The sequence below is a fragment of the Argopecten irradians genome, chromosome 3 (genome assembly GCF_041381155.1).
Source record: "Argopecten irradians isolate NY chromosome 3, Ai_NY, whole genome shotgun sequence".
Classification (NCBI taxonomy): Eukaryota; Metazoa; Mollusca; class Bivalvia; order Pectinida; family Pectinidae; genus Argopecten; species Argopecten irradians.
Genome location: NC_091136.1, coordinates 42,977,588 through 42,996,613, shown reverse-complemented (window position 1 = coordinate 42,996,613; position 19,026 = coordinate 42,977,588). Strand labels below are relative to the sequence as shown.

At 36.6% G+C, this 19,026-nt stretch overlaps 1 protein-coding gene across 1 annotated transcript; it reads right to left on the bottom strand.

The window, feature by feature from the left end:
* Positions 1–11,207: 11,207 nt before the first annotated feature.
* Positions 11,208–18,626, bottom strand: LOC138318674 (metal cation symporter ZIP14-like). The gene is made up of 7 exons (XM_069261272.1): positions 18,366–18,626; positions 16,155–16,329; positions 15,577–15,746; positions 14,894–15,025; positions 14,041–14,302; positions 13,533–13,720; positions 11,208–11,831 (listed from the first exon to the last, which is right to left on the bottom strand). The coding sequence occupies exons 1-7, from the start codon at positions 18,591–18,593 to the stop codon at positions 11,682–11,684; spliced, it is 1,305 nt and encodes a 434-aa protein (XP_069117373.1). The 5' UTR covers positions 18,594–18,626; the 3' UTR covers positions 11,208–11,681.
* Between the last annotated feature and the right edge of the window lie 400 nt (positions 18,627–19,026).

The window sequence follows — 19,026 nt, the reverse complement described above, 5'->3', positions numbered from 1 at the left end:
ATTAGTTTGACAAAATTGAATATCAGATAAACATTATTTTGCTTTTATTTATTTAGTCAAACAAATACGTTTTCTCTAGCCATCTTATCAGGGTGTATGGTTATAATATAGATACACTTATTGACTTATTTATGGAATCAAGCCTTGTTTCACAAATGTTTATGTTGTCTGCCAACCACTATTCTCACTCACAAGTTAGAGTAACTTCCCTTTGTTTCACTCCACTTGGACAGCAGGATGCTAGCAGCCGCAGCAAAAAACTAAAAAAAATCCATTGAACCAAAATGAGGATATGAAGCAAATTTTATTGCAATACTGTATTCGCCGTAATCAAAAGGGCTATTTCTAATATTAGGTAACCAAAACATAAGCTGTGGACAAACATATTTTTAACTCTTTTAAAGTTTTATGTGTCATATTTTTCATACTCTCAAGGATGTGTTGTTGTTAGCTCACCTGGCCCGAAGGGCCGGAGAGCTTATGTCATGGCGCGGCGTCCGTCCGTCCGTCCGTCCGTCAACATTTCCTTTAAATCGCTACTAGTCATAGAGTTCTGCATGGATTGTATCCAAATTTGGCCACACACATCCTTGGGGGAAGGGGAACAGAACATGTATAAATTTTGGCTCTGACCCCCGGGGGCAGGAGAGGCGGGGCCCAAATAGGGGAAATAGAGGTAAATCCTATAAATCGCTACTTGTCCTAGAGTTCTGCATGGAATTTAACCAAATTTGGCCAGAAACATCCTTGGGGGAATGGGAACAGAACTTGTATAAATTTTGGCTCTGACCCCCAGGGGGAAGGAGGGGCGGGGCCCAATAAGGGAAATAGAGGTAAATCCTATAAATCGCTACTTGTCCTAGAGTTCTGCATGGATTGTATCCAAAATTTGGCCACAAACATCCTTGGGGGAAGGGGAAAAGAACTTGTATAAATTTTGGCTCTGACTCCCAGGGGGCAGGAGGGGCGGGGCCCAATAGGGGAAATAGAGGTAAATCCTATAAATCGCTACTTGTCCTAGAGTTCTGCATGGAATCTAACCAAATTTGGCCAGAAACATCCTTGGGGGAAGAGGAACAGAACTTGTATAAATTTTGGCTCTGACCCCCCGGAGGCAGGAGGGGCGGGGCCCAATAGGGGAATTATCGTAAATCCTATAAATCGCTACTTGTCCTAGAGTTCTGCATGAAATCTAACCAAATTTGGCCAGAGACATCCTTTGGGTAAGGGGAACAGAACTTGTATAAATGTTGGCTCTGACCCCCTGGGGGCAGGAGGGGCGGGGCCCAATAGGGGAAATAGAGGGTAAATCCTTTAAATCGCTACTTGTCATAATGTTCTGCATGGAAATCTAACCAAATTTGGCCAGAAACATCCTTGTGGGAATAAGAACAGGGTTTGTATAAATTTGGCTCTGACTCCCCCTGAGGCAGGAGGGGCGGGGCCCAATAGGGGAATTATCGGTAAATCCTATAAATAGCTACTTGTCCTAGAGTTCTGCATGGAATCTAACAAAATTTGGCCACAAAACATCCTTGGGGGAAGGGGAACAGAACTTGTATAAATTTTGGCTCTGACCCCCGGGGGCAGGATGAGGGGCGGGGCCCAATAGGGGAAAATAGAGGTAAATCCTATAAATCGCTAGTTGTCCTAGAGTTCTGCATGGATTGTAACCAAATTTGGCCACAAACATCCTTTGGGGACGGGGAACAGAACTTATATAAATTTTGGCTCTGACCCCCCGGGGGCAGGAGGGGTGGGGCCCAATAGCGGATATAGAGGTAAATATTCAAATTCCTTCAGAAAAAGAAACAATGAACCTGTATTCAGAACATTACTTGGCATTACAAACCAGGTGAGCGATACAGGCCCTCTGGGCCTCTTGTTTTTTTATGCTGTGAAACAGCATTCTTAGGCACGCTCTTAGAGCCTGTGCACATCAAAACAATGAAACCACTCCGCGATGAAAATTAAAAGTTGTTTTGTTCATTTCACGTAATACTTGATGGTATGAAAAAATAAAACCCCAATATTCAAAACCACAGACATAGAATTTGTACATACGTATACACCATGGATGGAGTGTTTTAAGTGTTCAGTTGGGACTCTATGATATTTGTATTACTCCGAGAACACTGGTCTCCCGAAAATCACGAACAACGCCTTCTTCTCTGTCTTCCTCCGCGACAGACTGTTTATTTAAATTTTACGTAATTCATGCTAATGGTCGATTATTGTAATCAAATGTTAGGAAGGTAACTGCAAAAGAAAGTTCTTATAACGCTTATAAAGTTTTTTTGTGTTGGTTGTATTGACGAACTATATCTGAGATATTATTGCGCAGTAATTATAAAAGTTAATAGTTTTGAGTACGTGCCTCCTATCCCTTGATCTGTCACTGGGAGGTCTGTCTACTGTTTATCGACAACTGCGGTGTATTGAAAGGGAAAAAGTACCAAATCTATCAACACAAACTTACAAAATATAATGATAATATAGATCTATTTATGTACGAGCAACTTAAAGTGACAAATGAACTTATATTGCCGTGTAATGTACGGTAGCCTTAAGAAGACTTGCTAAAGTCCGATGTATTGCAGGAAGTTTTCTTGATGATAGCGTTCTTATGAATTCAAAAGAAATTTGACTGTGGTAAGTAACCAAATAATGTACCCTTTACTTCACAAACGTATATGGCCATGTTTTATTATAAATCAAAAGACGGCAAAGTAAAACTCACGATAAATGTTCTGCACAACAATATCTCGCCAACCAGTTACTGTTAGGCTTACGAAGACTTGCTAAAGTCCGATACATTACATGAAGTTTTCTTGAAGTTAACGGCTAGCGTTCTTGTGTATTTAAAAGAAATCCAAGTGATATACGTAACCTTTTATTTGGCAAAAGTATCTGGCCATGATTTATTAGTCAAAAGTCGTCAAAACAACCCATGTTAGTTTTTTAAAAAGGAAACCAAAACATATCCGGAAATGGTAATATTTCTAATGTTATATTTTTCCGAAAATATTCTTCAATTTTAAGTGGATATTAAGATACGAAAATGTTTACTTATTATTTTTTTATGTCTTTGAAGAGACATTGATGAAATTGATAATTTAGCAATTAATAAAGAATTATAAGAAATGATACTCAGATTCTGAACGGTTTCATTGGTGTTGAAATCGTTATTTTAAAAATAATTTAGAAATAAAATTTATTACAGTAATTTCAGGATAATAAGTTATTCAACTTATTGTTCTTGAAAAACTTCAAATATCATAAAATAATTACGGTATATCGTAAATATTTTTTATTAAACTCCGAAATTCAACACTGCACACTTATGTATAGTTTACTAAATTCTATATTGAAATGAAAAACCAATTTCTTTATTACTTTGTTTGAGTCCTTCATTCACAGTATCTATGAGTGGCCTTGGCACTTTGATTATATGTTAACCACCACTAAAATTTCAATGCATAGATTTTGATTTTACAAGTACAAATAAGAGCCGAAAATGAGTATTGGCAGTAATGCCAAAATCATTATATTGACATTTACAGTGCAGTGAAATGAGTATACATACGGTCAGATCATGAACCCAAATTGTAGTCATCAATTGCATGTCACATTTTTACAGCGTATTAGTCATTGTTAAGTGATTTCTGCATGCATGTTTCCATCTAAACAGACACAAAGCATAAAAACAAGAATTTTACAGCGCATAATGTCTGTGTTGTAACTAATGTTTATAAGACATTATATATCTTATTTATCCATTTGAATGATTTTCACAGCTTAATTCATGAGACCTTATTGTTTTCTATATATTCCTGAAGAAAAAATAACATGTCAAAACGTTCGCCCAGTTACGGCACATATAACTTGAAGACACATTATTACATCATTTCCAATGCTAGAGTCCCACATGTTTATACACATGCCATAACATGAATTTAGTGTAATTTGGTATACAATTTCGATTTTATAAGCATCAAACAGTTGTTAAACATTGTTTATTCCATTGAGGGCGAGGGTGTTTATATAACTTCATCTCATTCAGAAGAGAATGAGGTGCTCATTACGGCAACTACGGTAACTGGATGAAGTTTGTTCTCGTCTAAAAATCTAGGTCATTCTGAATAGTATTTTTGATACTGCTGAATTAATGTCTTTGGTTGTTCTTCCGTTTTAATTTTAATCTTGAAACCAGAGGGTTTGTTTGAATTGGTTTCAGAAATTTGACTCAGATGGGAAAGTAAGACCTAATTTTGTATCTGGCGATCGCCAGTTCATTTATGTGGCCACTGCCAGAAACGTTAAGTGATAGCTGCCATATATGTATGTGGCCACCACAAAAAAGTTGAATAATAGCCACCACATATGTTTGTGGCCACCATAAAAAAATGAATAATAGCCGCCATATAAATATGTTGCCACCGCCAGAAAAGTTGGTGATTGTCGCCATATAGGTATTGGGCCATCGCCAGAAAAGTTAGCGATTGCCACTATATAAGTATGTTGCCACCGCCAGAAAAGTTAGTGATTGCCGTCAAATAAGTGTGTGGCCAGCACCAGAAAAGTTAGTGATTGCCACCACCTAAATATGTGGCCACCACCAGAAAAATTCAGTGAATGCCGCAATATAAGTGTATTGCTAGCGCCACAAAATTTAGGGATTGATGCTATGTAAGTATGTTGCCACCACCAGAAAAGTAAGTAATTGACGCCATATAAGTATTGGGCCATCGCCACAAAAGTTAGTGATTGCCGCCATATAAGTATGATGCCACTGACAGAAAAGTTAGTGATTGCCGCCATATAAGTATGTGGCCACAACTAGAAAAGTAAGTGATTGCCGCCATATAAGTATTGGGCCACTGCCAGAAAAGCTAGTGATTGCTGCCATATAAGTTTGTTGCCGCCGCCAGAAAAGTTGGTGATTGACGCCATATATGTATGTTGCCATCGCCAGGAAAGTTGGTGATTTCCGCCATATAAGTATTAGGCCACTGCCAGAAAAGCTAGTGATTGCCGCCATATAAGTATGTTGCCGCCGCCAGAAAAGTTAGTTATTGTCGCTATATAAGTTTGTAGCCACCGTCAGAAAAGTTAGTGATTGCTTCCATATACAGTATGTTGCCGCCGCCAGAAAAGTTAGTGAATGGTGCCATATACACGTAAGTATATTGCCGTCACCAGAAAAGTTTGTGATTGCCGCCATATAAGTATGTAGCCGCCGCCATATAAGTATGTAGCCGCCGCCAGAGTAGTTAGTGATTGCCGCCATATCAGTATTGGCCCATCAGTATTGGCCACCGCCAGGAAAGTTAGTGATTGCTGCTATATAAGTATATATGCTGCCATCGCCAGAATAATTGGTGATTTCTGCCATATCAGTATTGGGCCACCGCCAGAAAAGTTAGTGATTGCCGCCATATAAGTATCTTGAACTATAAGTCGAGAAATTTTAAAGTCATGAAAGTACGAAATTGCGTGTATTTCAGTGTTTCATTAAAATGTTTTAGGTGCTGATACACTCAAGACCTGGTGACCTCTCCCGCAGATCATACGACGCGCCTGAATATGTGTTCAAACATTTGACTATTTTCGCTTGAAAATTGTGCTTAATTTACAATAACGGGATATGTTCCGGTGCCTATTTAATTACCAAAGCTTACAGTTTCACTTTTTAGACACTCCGTTTTCCTTTTAAATCATTATCACTTTGTTATATTTTATTGTGTCACTGTTTTTAACTGTAATATATGTAACCAATATTTAGAGGGGGAAATGTGAAGACCGATGCCCTTTAACTCATTGATCCTACCTAACTTACACTTTACATTTTTCTTCTTTGAGGTGAAGCCATGATGGTATTAGACGTTGCATATATAAAAAATAGAAAGATAGCAGGAAAAATACATTAACAATACCACGTGTTGGACCATAGACCAATAAGGTAATTCAATATCACATTATTATGACGTCACAATTTTTGTTGCGTCATGATTGGTATGACGTCATAAACTCTGTCGCCGGGTAACAGATCTATTATACAGACCATTCAGCATTTTCTTAAACGCACATTGATTGCTCGCGGATTATCAATCATTTACGGTGAACCATGGAGAACGAAGCATCACGGAATCTGCAGAATCTGTTGATGGTACCGTCACCAAACATCGGCGGAGAGAAACGTCTGCAAAGATGCCCAGTGGAACTCTTCGAGGCTAAATGCGGACTTGGGACTTGTGACCCGGAGTTTTTCGCGAGTATACTGGAAAGTTGGAGCCGATGTAATCCTGTTGGTGACGGACGATTGTTCTTCAGGTCAGTACGTAAATCCAAGATATCCAAGAGTAGCAGGAACGGTCAAAAGGACAAAACCAGGAAATTCAGACCCAGGAAACTGTTCCAGAGAATCATCGGAAACGGGGCAAAAGTCCATCCGTTAACGGAAGCTTGAGAATCGAGAACATATGTCAGACTGGACGTTACTATGGCAATTATACGTAATGGACAGTTTAAAAACCAGAAAGATAATATGATATCAAATTATTTCTGATTTTATAAATGAAAAACCAATTATGTGTAAACGCCATGTTTGTATTACTAGTATATATATCGTTTCAATATTAATATGCTTGAATTTTCAATTCAATTATTAGAAAACATATATATACATGTTTGTTTTTTCTTTTATGCCTTTGAGTACGCGTGTACTCAATAAGGTTGTTATCTCAAAAGGTTTGCGATACTTTAGTGAATATCTACAATTGTATTGCCGGTCTTGCAAATATAAAAAATTACTCCCGATAAACCAAAATCACGATCAAATGGAGCCGGGGATTAGGTACAGCTTCAAATACCGACAGTACTTTCAGGCAGCAGACAACGCACAGGCCAGGAAGAGGCGATATTATCAGATTTATTGCTAAGTTCGGCGGACCCTCCAGTCACCACTTTATCCAACAATAGAGCGGTAACTCGTGAGTTTCCTACGATTTCAGGTTTTATTGACTGTTTTGTGTGGTATAACATGTGAGGTTTGTGTTAACAACAACATAAAGTAACATGTAGTCTGTATGACTAATTATTGGTTAATTATTTCGTATTTGTTACTGTTTAAATAACTTATACTTCGAGCCATTTGATGAATTTGGTATTAACTCCAACTTTATAACTTCTAATGCTAGGTTTACACTATGTTCCAGGCGACCACGCACGGCAGCCCCGTTTGCCCGAAACGTAGTGCGCCGTGGAATTGCCCGAAATTCGCTTTATCGCCCCTGATATCAACGGTGGCCGTAGATTCGTGACGTTCTGAGGACCAACACTGAAAGAGCGGATAGTGGCGCCGTGGATAAAAGATATAATAAAAAACGATAGCTTAAATCGTCATATTCTTGGTTATGTTCTTTTTGTCTAACTATACTTTACACCATTACCATTACCATTGAACAGTGTATTCCATGTTACTATATCCTATATGGAAAATGAAGTACACCAAAGGCGAAATAGTTGAGTGTGTCACTAGGTCTTACAATGAGACTACATGCACATACATATAATGGAACTCTTCATACCCGATCCAAAACCATATGATACCACCACGATGCCCCCTATCCCGCCTTATGTACGTAACTGTACACCTCTATATTACCTATTTGAAGTTTGTTTCTTAAAGTTCTAGTGAGCTAGGTCTTACGAAGTTGTGCCGGGTTCTTGAACGGATTACGTGGCGGACCGTGGATAAAAGGGAAAGGGCTGCTTCCGGAGGTTAAAGGTACACTACGTATACGGTTTCCGTATGGTCTACCGAGGATACCACTACGTTCTCTCTAGGCCAGTTACGATCTGATAAAGTCTGCTACATTTTGCACGTTTTGATCAAGATCTTATACGTTTTTCTCGGTTCGCCAAGGCTTACTAGGGATGAAAGTCTGATGACGGGCTTCTTTGGAGCAGGTTTATGCCTAGAGTATTAAAGTTGAAATGAAATTATCAAAAATGAAACAATATGTACTGCCGAAAATTTCGTTTAAAACACATTTTAATTACAAAATGTGTTAAAAGAAAAAAAAATCTTAACTAGATTTGGTATAAATATACCATTATTATCTATTTAATTTATTATATAACTGCTAAGTAACAGCAGACAGCAGATATGCAAATGCTCAACAGTCACTATTCGAGAACTACTTAACAGAAGTATCAGTGTCTTCCTACTGCTCTAGACTTCAATGAGATTATTGAAATAGTTACCCAAGACATCGAGATATCTGGCCTGGACTTAAGCTACCATTGTTTTGAACAATTTACCACTGTTTGTCGTTGCAGAAAAAAACACCCCTGACATGTTTTCAGATATCTTTTTTTTATTTGAATTAATTTCTGTTGAGCCTAAGAATTTTTTTTCTGATCCTTAACATTAATACACAAAATTATCGAAAAAGTGCGCGTAGGGGCCTTTTTGATTTTGCTGTTCCGTTCGATATGGGTACTCCACAAAGTTGTTGTTCATTGTTGAATGCTCAACATTAATATCAAGATGGAGAATTGCAATAAAATCGTCACTAAGAATATCAAAAATTTAATATGGCATTGTTTTTCTAGGCAAATCATTTTTTATGTAGTGGTTCTCAATTAATCGGGTTTTTTTTATAATAAAAGCTTTGGTATAATTTGATGGTTAAAATGTATTTGATAATGACTATTTCTATTATTCATAAACATAAATATTCCATGAAGTATCAAATATGTACCAGACCAAACAATGATACTCCACCATATATTGATTGCAACGTAAGACCGTAATATGACGCAACACGCCGTTGCGCGTCGGGCTTTCAACCGCTACAAGCCGTGATGTGTCTACAGAACGCATTACCATCCACACTGGCTTGCCGTGAAATTCGTGACAAACCTGCTGGACAAAGCGGGACAAAAAGTGCAGCCAATCAACATCAACCGTGATAGAACGTGGAAAAACGTAACACTTGAAAGCACCGTGAGTTGACGGGGAACGTGCTTGCTGCCCGTTCCACCACGGACCGTCTGCAAGTTCTGTTACGGCTCCGTACGCACTGTTACATTTTGTGGCGTCAATCCCGTTTTTTACGTCATGTTACGTTTACCATCTGTACCGTGACTGCCGTGGTAAATATTTTGACAGTTTAAAAATATGGCACGGCATCCACGGTAATCACGGTTTCACGTTGTGTCGCGGTTACCACGTTTTATCCACGGTGGCCTGAAAGGGGGCTTCCGGTGCCGCCGGGAACATAGTCTAAACCTAGCATAAAACAAAGGGAAAAATAATTCGAAAAAAAGAGAATGAAAATCGAGAGCATTGGGAACCATCCAGAACAGTGTTTGACGTCAGGGAGACAGAGTCTAATGTCAAGCCCACACATCTCGAACATATACAACATCAGGATTGATCAAAATCCTAGATAGTGATATATTGTAATGTCTGGCAGCAATTGTTTTTAAATAAAGGCGTTTAGTTAAATGCATGTATATACTAAAAGAACACGGACCGTGCATGAACAAGTATCCAGGAACGTCACATTGTGTCAATGGCCTGATAAAAACACTAACGATATAATTGTATTCTAGCCATACAATTATGTGATCGGCCATAAACATTTTATACTTGTTATGCACCTTTTATATTAAGGTCACCTTCTATAATTATGTCGTGACCAAGTTAAAGTGAGAGTTTGTGACCTTATCCTATGACTTATATCGTCCCACTATCGTCTCTCAGTTAATAACTAAGTTCATAAATGAGAACACTGTGTGGTGATTTTCAATAACAATAAAATTGTGTAGATTTTATATGCATGAAAATGGACATAAGGCTACGCTTATTGAAGTTCTTTCCAAACTATTAATTATATAGGAACTCTGCATTGGGGTCATTATCATAGCTGTGTATACAAATTAATTGATTATGTAATGTATGATAGACGATACAGATTAGGATTACTGAGAATGTAGCTATGTTCACGATCGATTCAGCAGGTTATCTATCAAGTATAGCGACGTTGTTGTTTCTTCGATGAACTGTTTACACATAATTCACTTACAACATCATTATTCAAAATAGTTAAACACTATCATAAGCAAAAATGACATGTTATTTGCTCGAACTCATTTAGCCGAAACGGTGGGAGTCCCTGCTGTCAGAAAGACATTCCTGAAGAAATCGTCTCAGTTCCTCGCGAACGCTCCGTGTTTATACTAACTGTGAAATTCACTTTGTCAACAATTCGCGCAAAAGTGTAATGGTTTATCTATTACGCTTTTATTTATACTGATTGAACTCTTTTCTTTGTTTTCTTTTTTTATTCTGTCGATTTATATTTTATATCCACCTGGAGGAAATACAGTTTGATGATTATGCATGATGGTGGGTGTATTTTGGTGATTTGGAGCTCTTTGTGGTTAGTTGATAGAACAATATGATACTGTGACAACTTAATATATATTTCGTAGTCCCATGGTAACCATAGAAACAACGAAAGTTTATTCACTCTGAGAGAGTTATCATGTATACTAGATCAGTTATGAAATAAGAGGATGCTAAATGTGATTCTTTTTTTTTATTGAAACATTTCATCCAGATCTAACAGTGAGTATTAAATTACATTATGAAATGTATAATGGAAAATAAAACGGAGAAAATAACAAAACACAGCATAAAAGTATTGAGTCACTTTTTTCTTCTGGAATAGACATAAGCTTCCTCTTTCACTCAATGATTGAATCTTGCTTTGGTCGATTTCATGGGGTGATGCATTGAGTTCCTATTAAACAAATTGAGTTCCAGTCATTCGCAGTTCACGTTGACTTTGTTTCAAAAGGAACTCAATTCATCACCCCCATGGTATCGACCAAAGTAGATGGAAAACAGTCAGCCCTATTGAATACACGTCTTGTAATCCCTTGTATTGTATTGGTAATTCTTTCATTTAGTTGGTTGTTCCCTCTTCTAATATTCTCATCAAACATCGGTGCCAAAATCATCAAATGGAAATAGACAACTCGACCCCTGGTCTGCAGAGATCTCGGACGGAAGGCTGCCGCAAAACCAATTACGAAACAGGTGAAACCATCCAAATCTCCCAGTGATATTCCTAGTCCGCTAAACCTGCTTATATTATAAGGGTTTTTTTTTAAATTGCCTAATAATAAAAAAAAAAGACTAATAATTTAGGCAGGTTTAATTAGCGGACTTTGATATTCCCATCACTGATATATCTACCAAATCTCCTAGTGATATTCCCACCACTGATATATCTACCAAATCTCCTAGTGATATTCCCACCACTGATATATCTACCAAATCTCCTAGTGATATATTCCCACCACTGATATATCTACCAAATCTCCTAGTGATATTCCCACCACTGATATATCTACCAAATCTCCTAGTGATATTCCCACCACTGATATATCTACCAAATCTCCTAGTGATATTCCCACCACTGATATATCTACCAAATTTCCCAGTGATATTCCCACCACTGATCTATCTACCAAATCTCTCAGTGATATCCCCACCACTGATATATCTACCAAATATCCCAGTTGATATTCCCACCACTGATAATTTACCAAATGTCTCTTACAAAATATCAAACTCTCATTCTGATGAAATAGCAAAGGTCTTATATGGCGATGTTTCCACCCAGTGTCGCAACCAAAATCACAATGCCGAAGCCAACGACAAGGCCAAAGTTCTGCAGGAAGAATACCACTCGGGGGCTGTCCTGTCCTAGAGTTTCAGCTATGACGGCCTGGTTACCGATCTCGGGAACCTTCGAAAGTAAAACAAAGAACAACATTTAGGAATAAATTTATACATTCTTATCATCATTAAGGTCATGCAAGGTTTGATGGTGGATGTAGTTGAAGTTTCAAGAGAAAAAAAACCCAGTCAACGCTAAGTGCCTCCATGACAACTGCAGCTGATCTCGTTTGGGATTTGTGGCTGAGTGTAGAAAAGACAGTTTTACCTACTCGGCACTCTGGCGCCATTGACGAAAATTTCATATTAATAATGCGTGGAAGAATATAGAAATAATAATTTCTCAAGAATAAAACGTTTATTTCATTATGGAAACCTTAAAACGTATCAAGAAACCAGGAAGAGAAAATATATCGTCTGCTTCGTCTACGGAATATGCCATTAAATCTACATATCATATCATAATTAAGGATGTACTCCACTGAGAAGTCAAAATTTTCTTGTATTAAACTTTTTTTCTCATATAGATTTTTGGAAATAGGAGTTCATACCATACAAGAAAATGGAAGAAAAAACATATGTCCGTGTGCTCGTTTTTGAGCTACTGTCACTCAAAGATACCTAGTTGACAAAATATTGGGTTTTATGGGAATTTTGCCGTTTTGACCATATACACAAGAGATTAATGCCATAATTTCCTAATGAGGTGTTTGATATGTATTAATGTTTGTAGAATTTATTTTCCAGTAGTCTTCTTTTAAAATTTACCAGTTTTGATTAATAAGACTAATATTTTTTCTCAGAATAACAACATATGCTACCCCTACCCCTTAAGTTTGAGCTACAAAATGCACCATTTTCAGCCATTTTTGCCAAATCTAACCCTTTATAAAAGAAGTTCTGGTATTAAACTTTTGTTTATATTTGCATATCAATAGGGAAAGGGTTGTTTTTTCAAAATCAGGCAGAAAAATGGAGGGGGCCGTGTGCTTACTTTTTTGGCCAACTTGAATATTTGTTATTTTTCAGTGATCTAGAGTAAAAAATAAAAGTGCTCAAATAACCATTAAATGTAAAAAAAATCAAGTGAAAAAGTGAATCATTTCACACATTAATGCTCAATATTTTAATGATCACGTACCAAGTAAAGATTTACAGCAAAAATTAGCTCGATACAGCTAAAAATGCTGGTGCAGTGATGATTTAAGTAAAAACAATTTCAGTAAAAAATGGTAAAACTTTGGCTCTACTCAAAGCGAAAAAAGACACAATTTCAAAATGGCCGCCAAATGGGTCATTTCTTAAAATCCCCGTATAAAAAATCTGCTAAAGTTAGAATTGTAATTTTTTGACAAAATTTACAACTGGCAACTTGCTACAGATATTGATAAATTGTATTTGAAAATCTAATAACTTCTTCGATCTTTGTCGAAACGAGACTTCAACGGGACTGAAACCTCAGAAGAATACATCCTTAAATCAAAATCTATAAAATGGAAATCCCATGACAGTGACCACAAAACGCACAAACCATATTATTGTAAAGTGAAGACAATTAAATACCATGTTATTGTAAAGTGAAGACAATTAAATACCATGTTATTGTAAAGTGAAGACAATTAAATACCATGTTATTGTAAAGTGAAGACAATTAAATACCATGTTATTGTAAAATGAAGACAATTAAATACCATGTTATTGTAAAATGAAGACAATTAAATACCATGTTATTGTAAAGTGAAGACAATTAAATACCATGACTATCGCTTACCATGTCAGCGAGGGCAATATAAACAAAAAGACCCCCGGCGAAGGCAAAAATATACGTATTGGCAGTTGTATTCTCTCCTATTACGATTCCTATTACAAGGCCAAGATATATAGTCACAGCCGCCAAGAAATTGTAGAACAGTGCTCGCTTGATTGTCATCCCAGAATGTAACAGAATAGCTATGTCACCTGAGTAAAAGAAAAAAAAATAGCCGCTGTCATTCAACAATAAATCGATTTTCGATTCTTTAGATTGAAATACATACACGTATCATATTCTCACACTACATTTGATTTCTCAGACGATGGAAGGTTTCAGAGGCACGCTATTATATAAAATATTTTCTTTGAAGGATGCAATTGACATTTCTGATTTACAGATACATGTATTAGACAATGGATAAGAACACCGATACTTCCACACATATAATCCCGGATCATCGAAAACGTATGTTTGTAGAGTATTGACTATTCTCTTTCCCTAAATGGGACAAGCATTATTTATGTACCTAGCTCGTGCGGTAGTTCCTCACTGAGAATGGCCAATGACACACTTATCCCCAACGCCACATTCTCCGTGTAGGCCGCTCCCATTGCAAGTCCGTCTGAAATATTGTGGAGGGCGTCACCAAGGAGGAGGGTCCAAGCTACAGTGGCCACGCCCCCTTCACCTCCGTGGGAGTGTCCGTGGGCAGCATTCTTTGCAACTGGGGTCTCGTTTTTTAACTTCTTGGTGTCTGATGATTCAACGTCAACCTCGAGCTCCTTTCTCTATAATGAATATTGAAACTGAACATTATGTGGAACGCTGCTAACGTTATAAAGCAAAACGAAAATGAGTGTAGATGATAATGAATCTGAGATGATAAAATGAGCAAAATTTAATGATTTTTACGAACACGTACGATAATTGGTCAAAAGAGAAAATGTCTGGACGGGATCATATGGTATGATCCGAATATATGGACAAAATCTGGCTGAAGACAGACCATTGGAGAACGATTTAAAAACCAGGTTTCTGTCAGCAGGCGCTTGATCCCCATAGTGCGATAATTTATGTGATAAAAGCTTGGTTCATTTTATCTTTGTTACATTTGTTTTTATTTCATCACAACTGGATGATATATGGTATGTCTTTACATGTATACACATTGCAGTCTATATTAACAGCTAGGTTAGTTTTAGTAACCCTTTCATGTTAAAAATTCTTTAAAGTGATCATTAATTAAGATAATTATTAGTTTTCCCTCTTTTCTTCGCCCTTTCTGAAATTCTTCCTCGTTAACACTAAAATATATACAATACTTATGATACAAATATAACTGTAAATGTCTTGACAAAGCATCTAGGAGAAATAATTACCCTTTTCATGTGGCTTGCTCGCCAGTTGATGAATTGCTCAATCAGAAAGAAAATGTAGATCCCTGCTATGGCCATGATGAGTTTCTGCTTGTATTGCGGGATAGGGCTATCTTCCCCTGTGATCTCTAGAGACTGAAAATATGATATGCAGGAAACTGAACCAATGCGAGTTTCAGGAAAATGAACGTGATATTGATTTTGCATCAACACTTCGAACGCTTAATTGTCAAGCTTATTCAGTTGCATGATTCAAGTAAAAGTACATTTTCACGACAGAGGAAGAATCACTTTTCTGCCATTGTTGATCATCGGTACCTTTAAACTATATATATCGTGTGACTTGACATGTACGATATATCTTCGTCCAAGTAGTTTGTTTGTTTTTCTAAACGTGTTTGTGATACAGATAGTTTCATTTCCGGTCTAGCAAGGTAGATTTGAAGCGCGGACATGGCGGAGAACCATTGATAAAATACTATATTAGTATCGAGAACTGCGGATTGCATGGATGAATTGAAGTGAATCAAGGAAATGAAGTGTTTTGTGTCACTAATGACTGGTTCGTTTTACAATCTTGGAAAATGAGTCGCGGTTCACCCCATCATTGGCTTCATTAAGAACCAGATTCAATCAATAATCCTGTTTATTTCTTTTTAACAAGAGACAAAATAAAGGATGTTTACCTCCGGAATAAGGACCAGAAGACCTGTACCGCCGAGAGTTCCGCTGGCCAGAGCTACACAGAAGTACATGATTCGCTGGAAACCACGGGATTTCATACACGGCTTGAAGAAAACACCAATGTTGGAGATGAAAACAATAACTGATGCTGATGCAATGCCGTACCCCCAAGCTGTAAATAAGGAATATTTATATTGCTGTTATAGTGGTAAAATGGTAGTAGATTTAAATCTATTCGGGATTTTGGCTACAGGAATGATGATTTACTTCTCCATTCTATGTAGTAAACAGTGGTATCAAACAGATGCCGAAGACAAGACATAACAACATTAATAAAGAAACAAAAACCTGGATCCAAGGTATACAAAATCACCCTGCGACATAAAAAAAGTACCATAACAAATTAACTCGTAGAGGATATTTCAGCAATTCTTTAATAAAATATTAACCAATTCCGGGTTAAGTAACATTCGAATCAAATCAGAAGACAATAGCTTGACCATTTGTCATTTTTGCAGAATTACACCGCAAAGAAATAAAAAGAAACTTTATAAAAGTTGGAACAAAATGTTTAGTTGACCTTCTGTTGAACTGGGCTTCTCGGCTTCATGCTCCGTCTCCTCCTTCTCAGCTGCATGGTGACAGTGGTCATCTTGGACAGAAAATACAATAGCTGGCAGCGAATGGCTCAAGCTGGTGGTATTGAGACTGGATGATGTGGAGAACGTCTTAAAGATATCTTCATAACCCATACACTATGTGAGAATAAATTCAACACAAACTTGGAAAATCAACAAAACCATCAATCTAGTTTATTTTTATGTGAAGGGCAAAGACATGAAAAAACAGGTAAAGTGACAAAGACATAACATTTAGAAGAAAATATAGGGAAAATGCATGGAGAGGTTAAAGGTGAAATGTAGATAGGTTTGAGTGTTCTAGAAGGGAATATCCTCTTTTTTATCGAATGTATACAATGTGTAGGTTATAAGTTTGGAGGGGTAAAATGTAAATTATAAAAAAACAAAAACGAAAAAAAAACTGTGGAGGGGATTCAGTTGTCCAGTCGAGTTGACGTTCTATGCTTCATCGATAGTATTTGCCTGTGAAATATCGGTCAGAAACGGAAAGCGTCAATGGAAGTAAAAGCGATTCAAAAGAAAAATACCAACAAATATAACCTCAGACATTAAAGGGAAATAGAAAGTTTCCAAAATGTATCATGCTGACATTAACATATTTTGTACATTCATCAGATAACTGATCCAAGAGTAATATTCTAGACTATGTCTTATCATAAAGCATTAGTAGAGAAATATCTATTTATGGACGATAATTATAAGCAACCAATATCTATAACAAATACCAACATACTAAATCTACATGTAATTGTAATTGTTAATATCTGACGGTTATTGTTCACGTGACAAATGTGGTTGACAAAAAAATACAATAATTAACATATATTTGAAACGTAAAATATGGCACACACAATTACTTATTTGAAATTAATAAGACTCATTAGATATATATTAAATTAAATGTTGAAATGAAAACAGCTGTACCCTCTAAATAAGCATGATTACACAATGCAGTCATTGCTCATGATCACCGTTAACTTATATAGGTACTGTTATTAAGGATTCAACCCTGGCCCAGTTTTATCAACATTTCATAATTTTTTCCTAAACTTAACATTCTCTAGTGGAAAGCATTACACAAAGACTCTTAAGATAAGGACGTCCCTTTAACTTCTCTGATGCTTTCTTATGAAGATTTTAAATTTAGGAAATCCCCTGAAGTGGTTGAATTGTTGACGACACTGGGGCCTGCTATTTTAATTAATTTTGTGCGTCGGTAAACCTTGCCTAAACTGTTAAGGTAAGACAGTATGATCAATTTGCAAGCACAAATTGTTGATTTAAAAAAAAAAACTAAAACAATATGAATTTCGTATGCAGCACATTGCAAATTTAACCGAACCTTGTTTACATGGCATGGCGTATGAAGGTATTTTCACGTGTCACAGACATCCAAATAGGACGTCGAGGTGTGTCAGGGCTTCAAATTAGTAGATGTCTAATCCTTGGTTACTTTATTACTACTTGTTGAGTAATATATAGTATAAAATAAGTTTTTATGGAATTCTTAAGCATTAAAATATCTTCCTATGGCATCTATGGTCTATATAGATGCCAGAGCTTTGCAGACAATTTTCATAATGCGTTTTAGCGCATTATGACATGATTGTCTGCAAAGCTCTGGTATCTATATAGACCATAGATGCCATAGGAGAATAGTTTAATGCTTATATTTATATTTCATTAACTCATTATAGGATCTTTGCATTAACATTGTTTAAGCTAGACCAGTGAACCGTTTTATCAACGACGATTTAATCTTCAAGATGGAACAGCCATTTTGACGGTGACGTCATAATGGTCACGTTTTGGGTGTCAGTTATACCGTCATATTTTTCAATTTGCCTTGGTTAGTTTATATTGTAGAAGTGACAAGTAAATGTAAATATTAAAGATTTAAACAAAACCACACGCTGGTAAAAAAGAACGTTTGTTTGTTTGAGTTTTACGGCCCATCGGCAACCAAGTTCATTTAGCGTTTGTTCTATTTGTAAACTGATTCAAAGTTATTTAAAACGTTAAAGTGCGTTCGTTGTGAGGTGAGAATGTACATAGACCTATTATTCAATCATATTGACTGTATCCCATATGTCAATAACATTTGTTGAATTGAAAATTATGGTCGTTTTGTTGAATTACTACATACTTACCCGGCGTGCACACGTGCTATCTGTAGACACATTACACGTGCTCCCATCTGAGGTATATGAAGAGTTCAGACCTAGTTTGCTACTGAGCTCATAAAACCCTTCTTGAGACACCACACCATTAGTTCCATATAAGTCCAAAAGAGCTTCCACATACTTGTTACCGAGTTGTGCATTAGTAAATGCAATTAAAACAGTCACAAATGCTAATGATGCGAGTATCCGCATCATTGCTACAGGCTACTGATGACAACTACAGAAAACTATATATTATGAACTATATATATTTCTTCTTGTCTGTCATTGACAGAAAACAACTGTAATGTAATTATTCCACATACATGTCAAGGTAATATGTTAATCTTCCTTTTTTATCTAAACAGTCTGTCACGAACGCTTTGTCGATTTTTATGTTATTATTAATTCTGATAATGCTACTGCATTTTGAATTATAATAATGTATATACACATAATAGGTCAACGTTATGATTATGTCTTTTAATATGTATATGGCCAATTTTATCAACACTTTCCAAAATCATTGTACTAATCTTGATTAACTATATAATAGTATATCAATGTAGTGGAGATACAAATCACAGCCCTGCTTTTAGCACAGCAAGATTGTTTATAGTCGGAGCCCTTCTTGTCTTCGGCTTTGGTT

What these genes read in the sequence shown, in the direction of transcription:
- LOC138318674 (XM_069261272.1), bottom strand. Translation starts at nt 18,593, where the DNA reads ATGATGCGGATACTCGCATCATTAGCATTTGTGACTGTTTTAATTGCA. An exon ending in TTCTGGTCCTTATTCCGGAG is followed by an intron (nt 15,026 to 15,576) that starts GTAAACATCCTT and finishes TCATATTTTCAG; the next exon opens with TCTCTAGAGATCACAGGGGA. An exon ending in GGAACTACCGCACGAGCTAG is followed by an intron (nt 13,721 to 14,040) that starts GTACATAAATAA and finishes TCTTTTACTCAG; the next exon opens with GTGACATAGCTATTCTGTTA.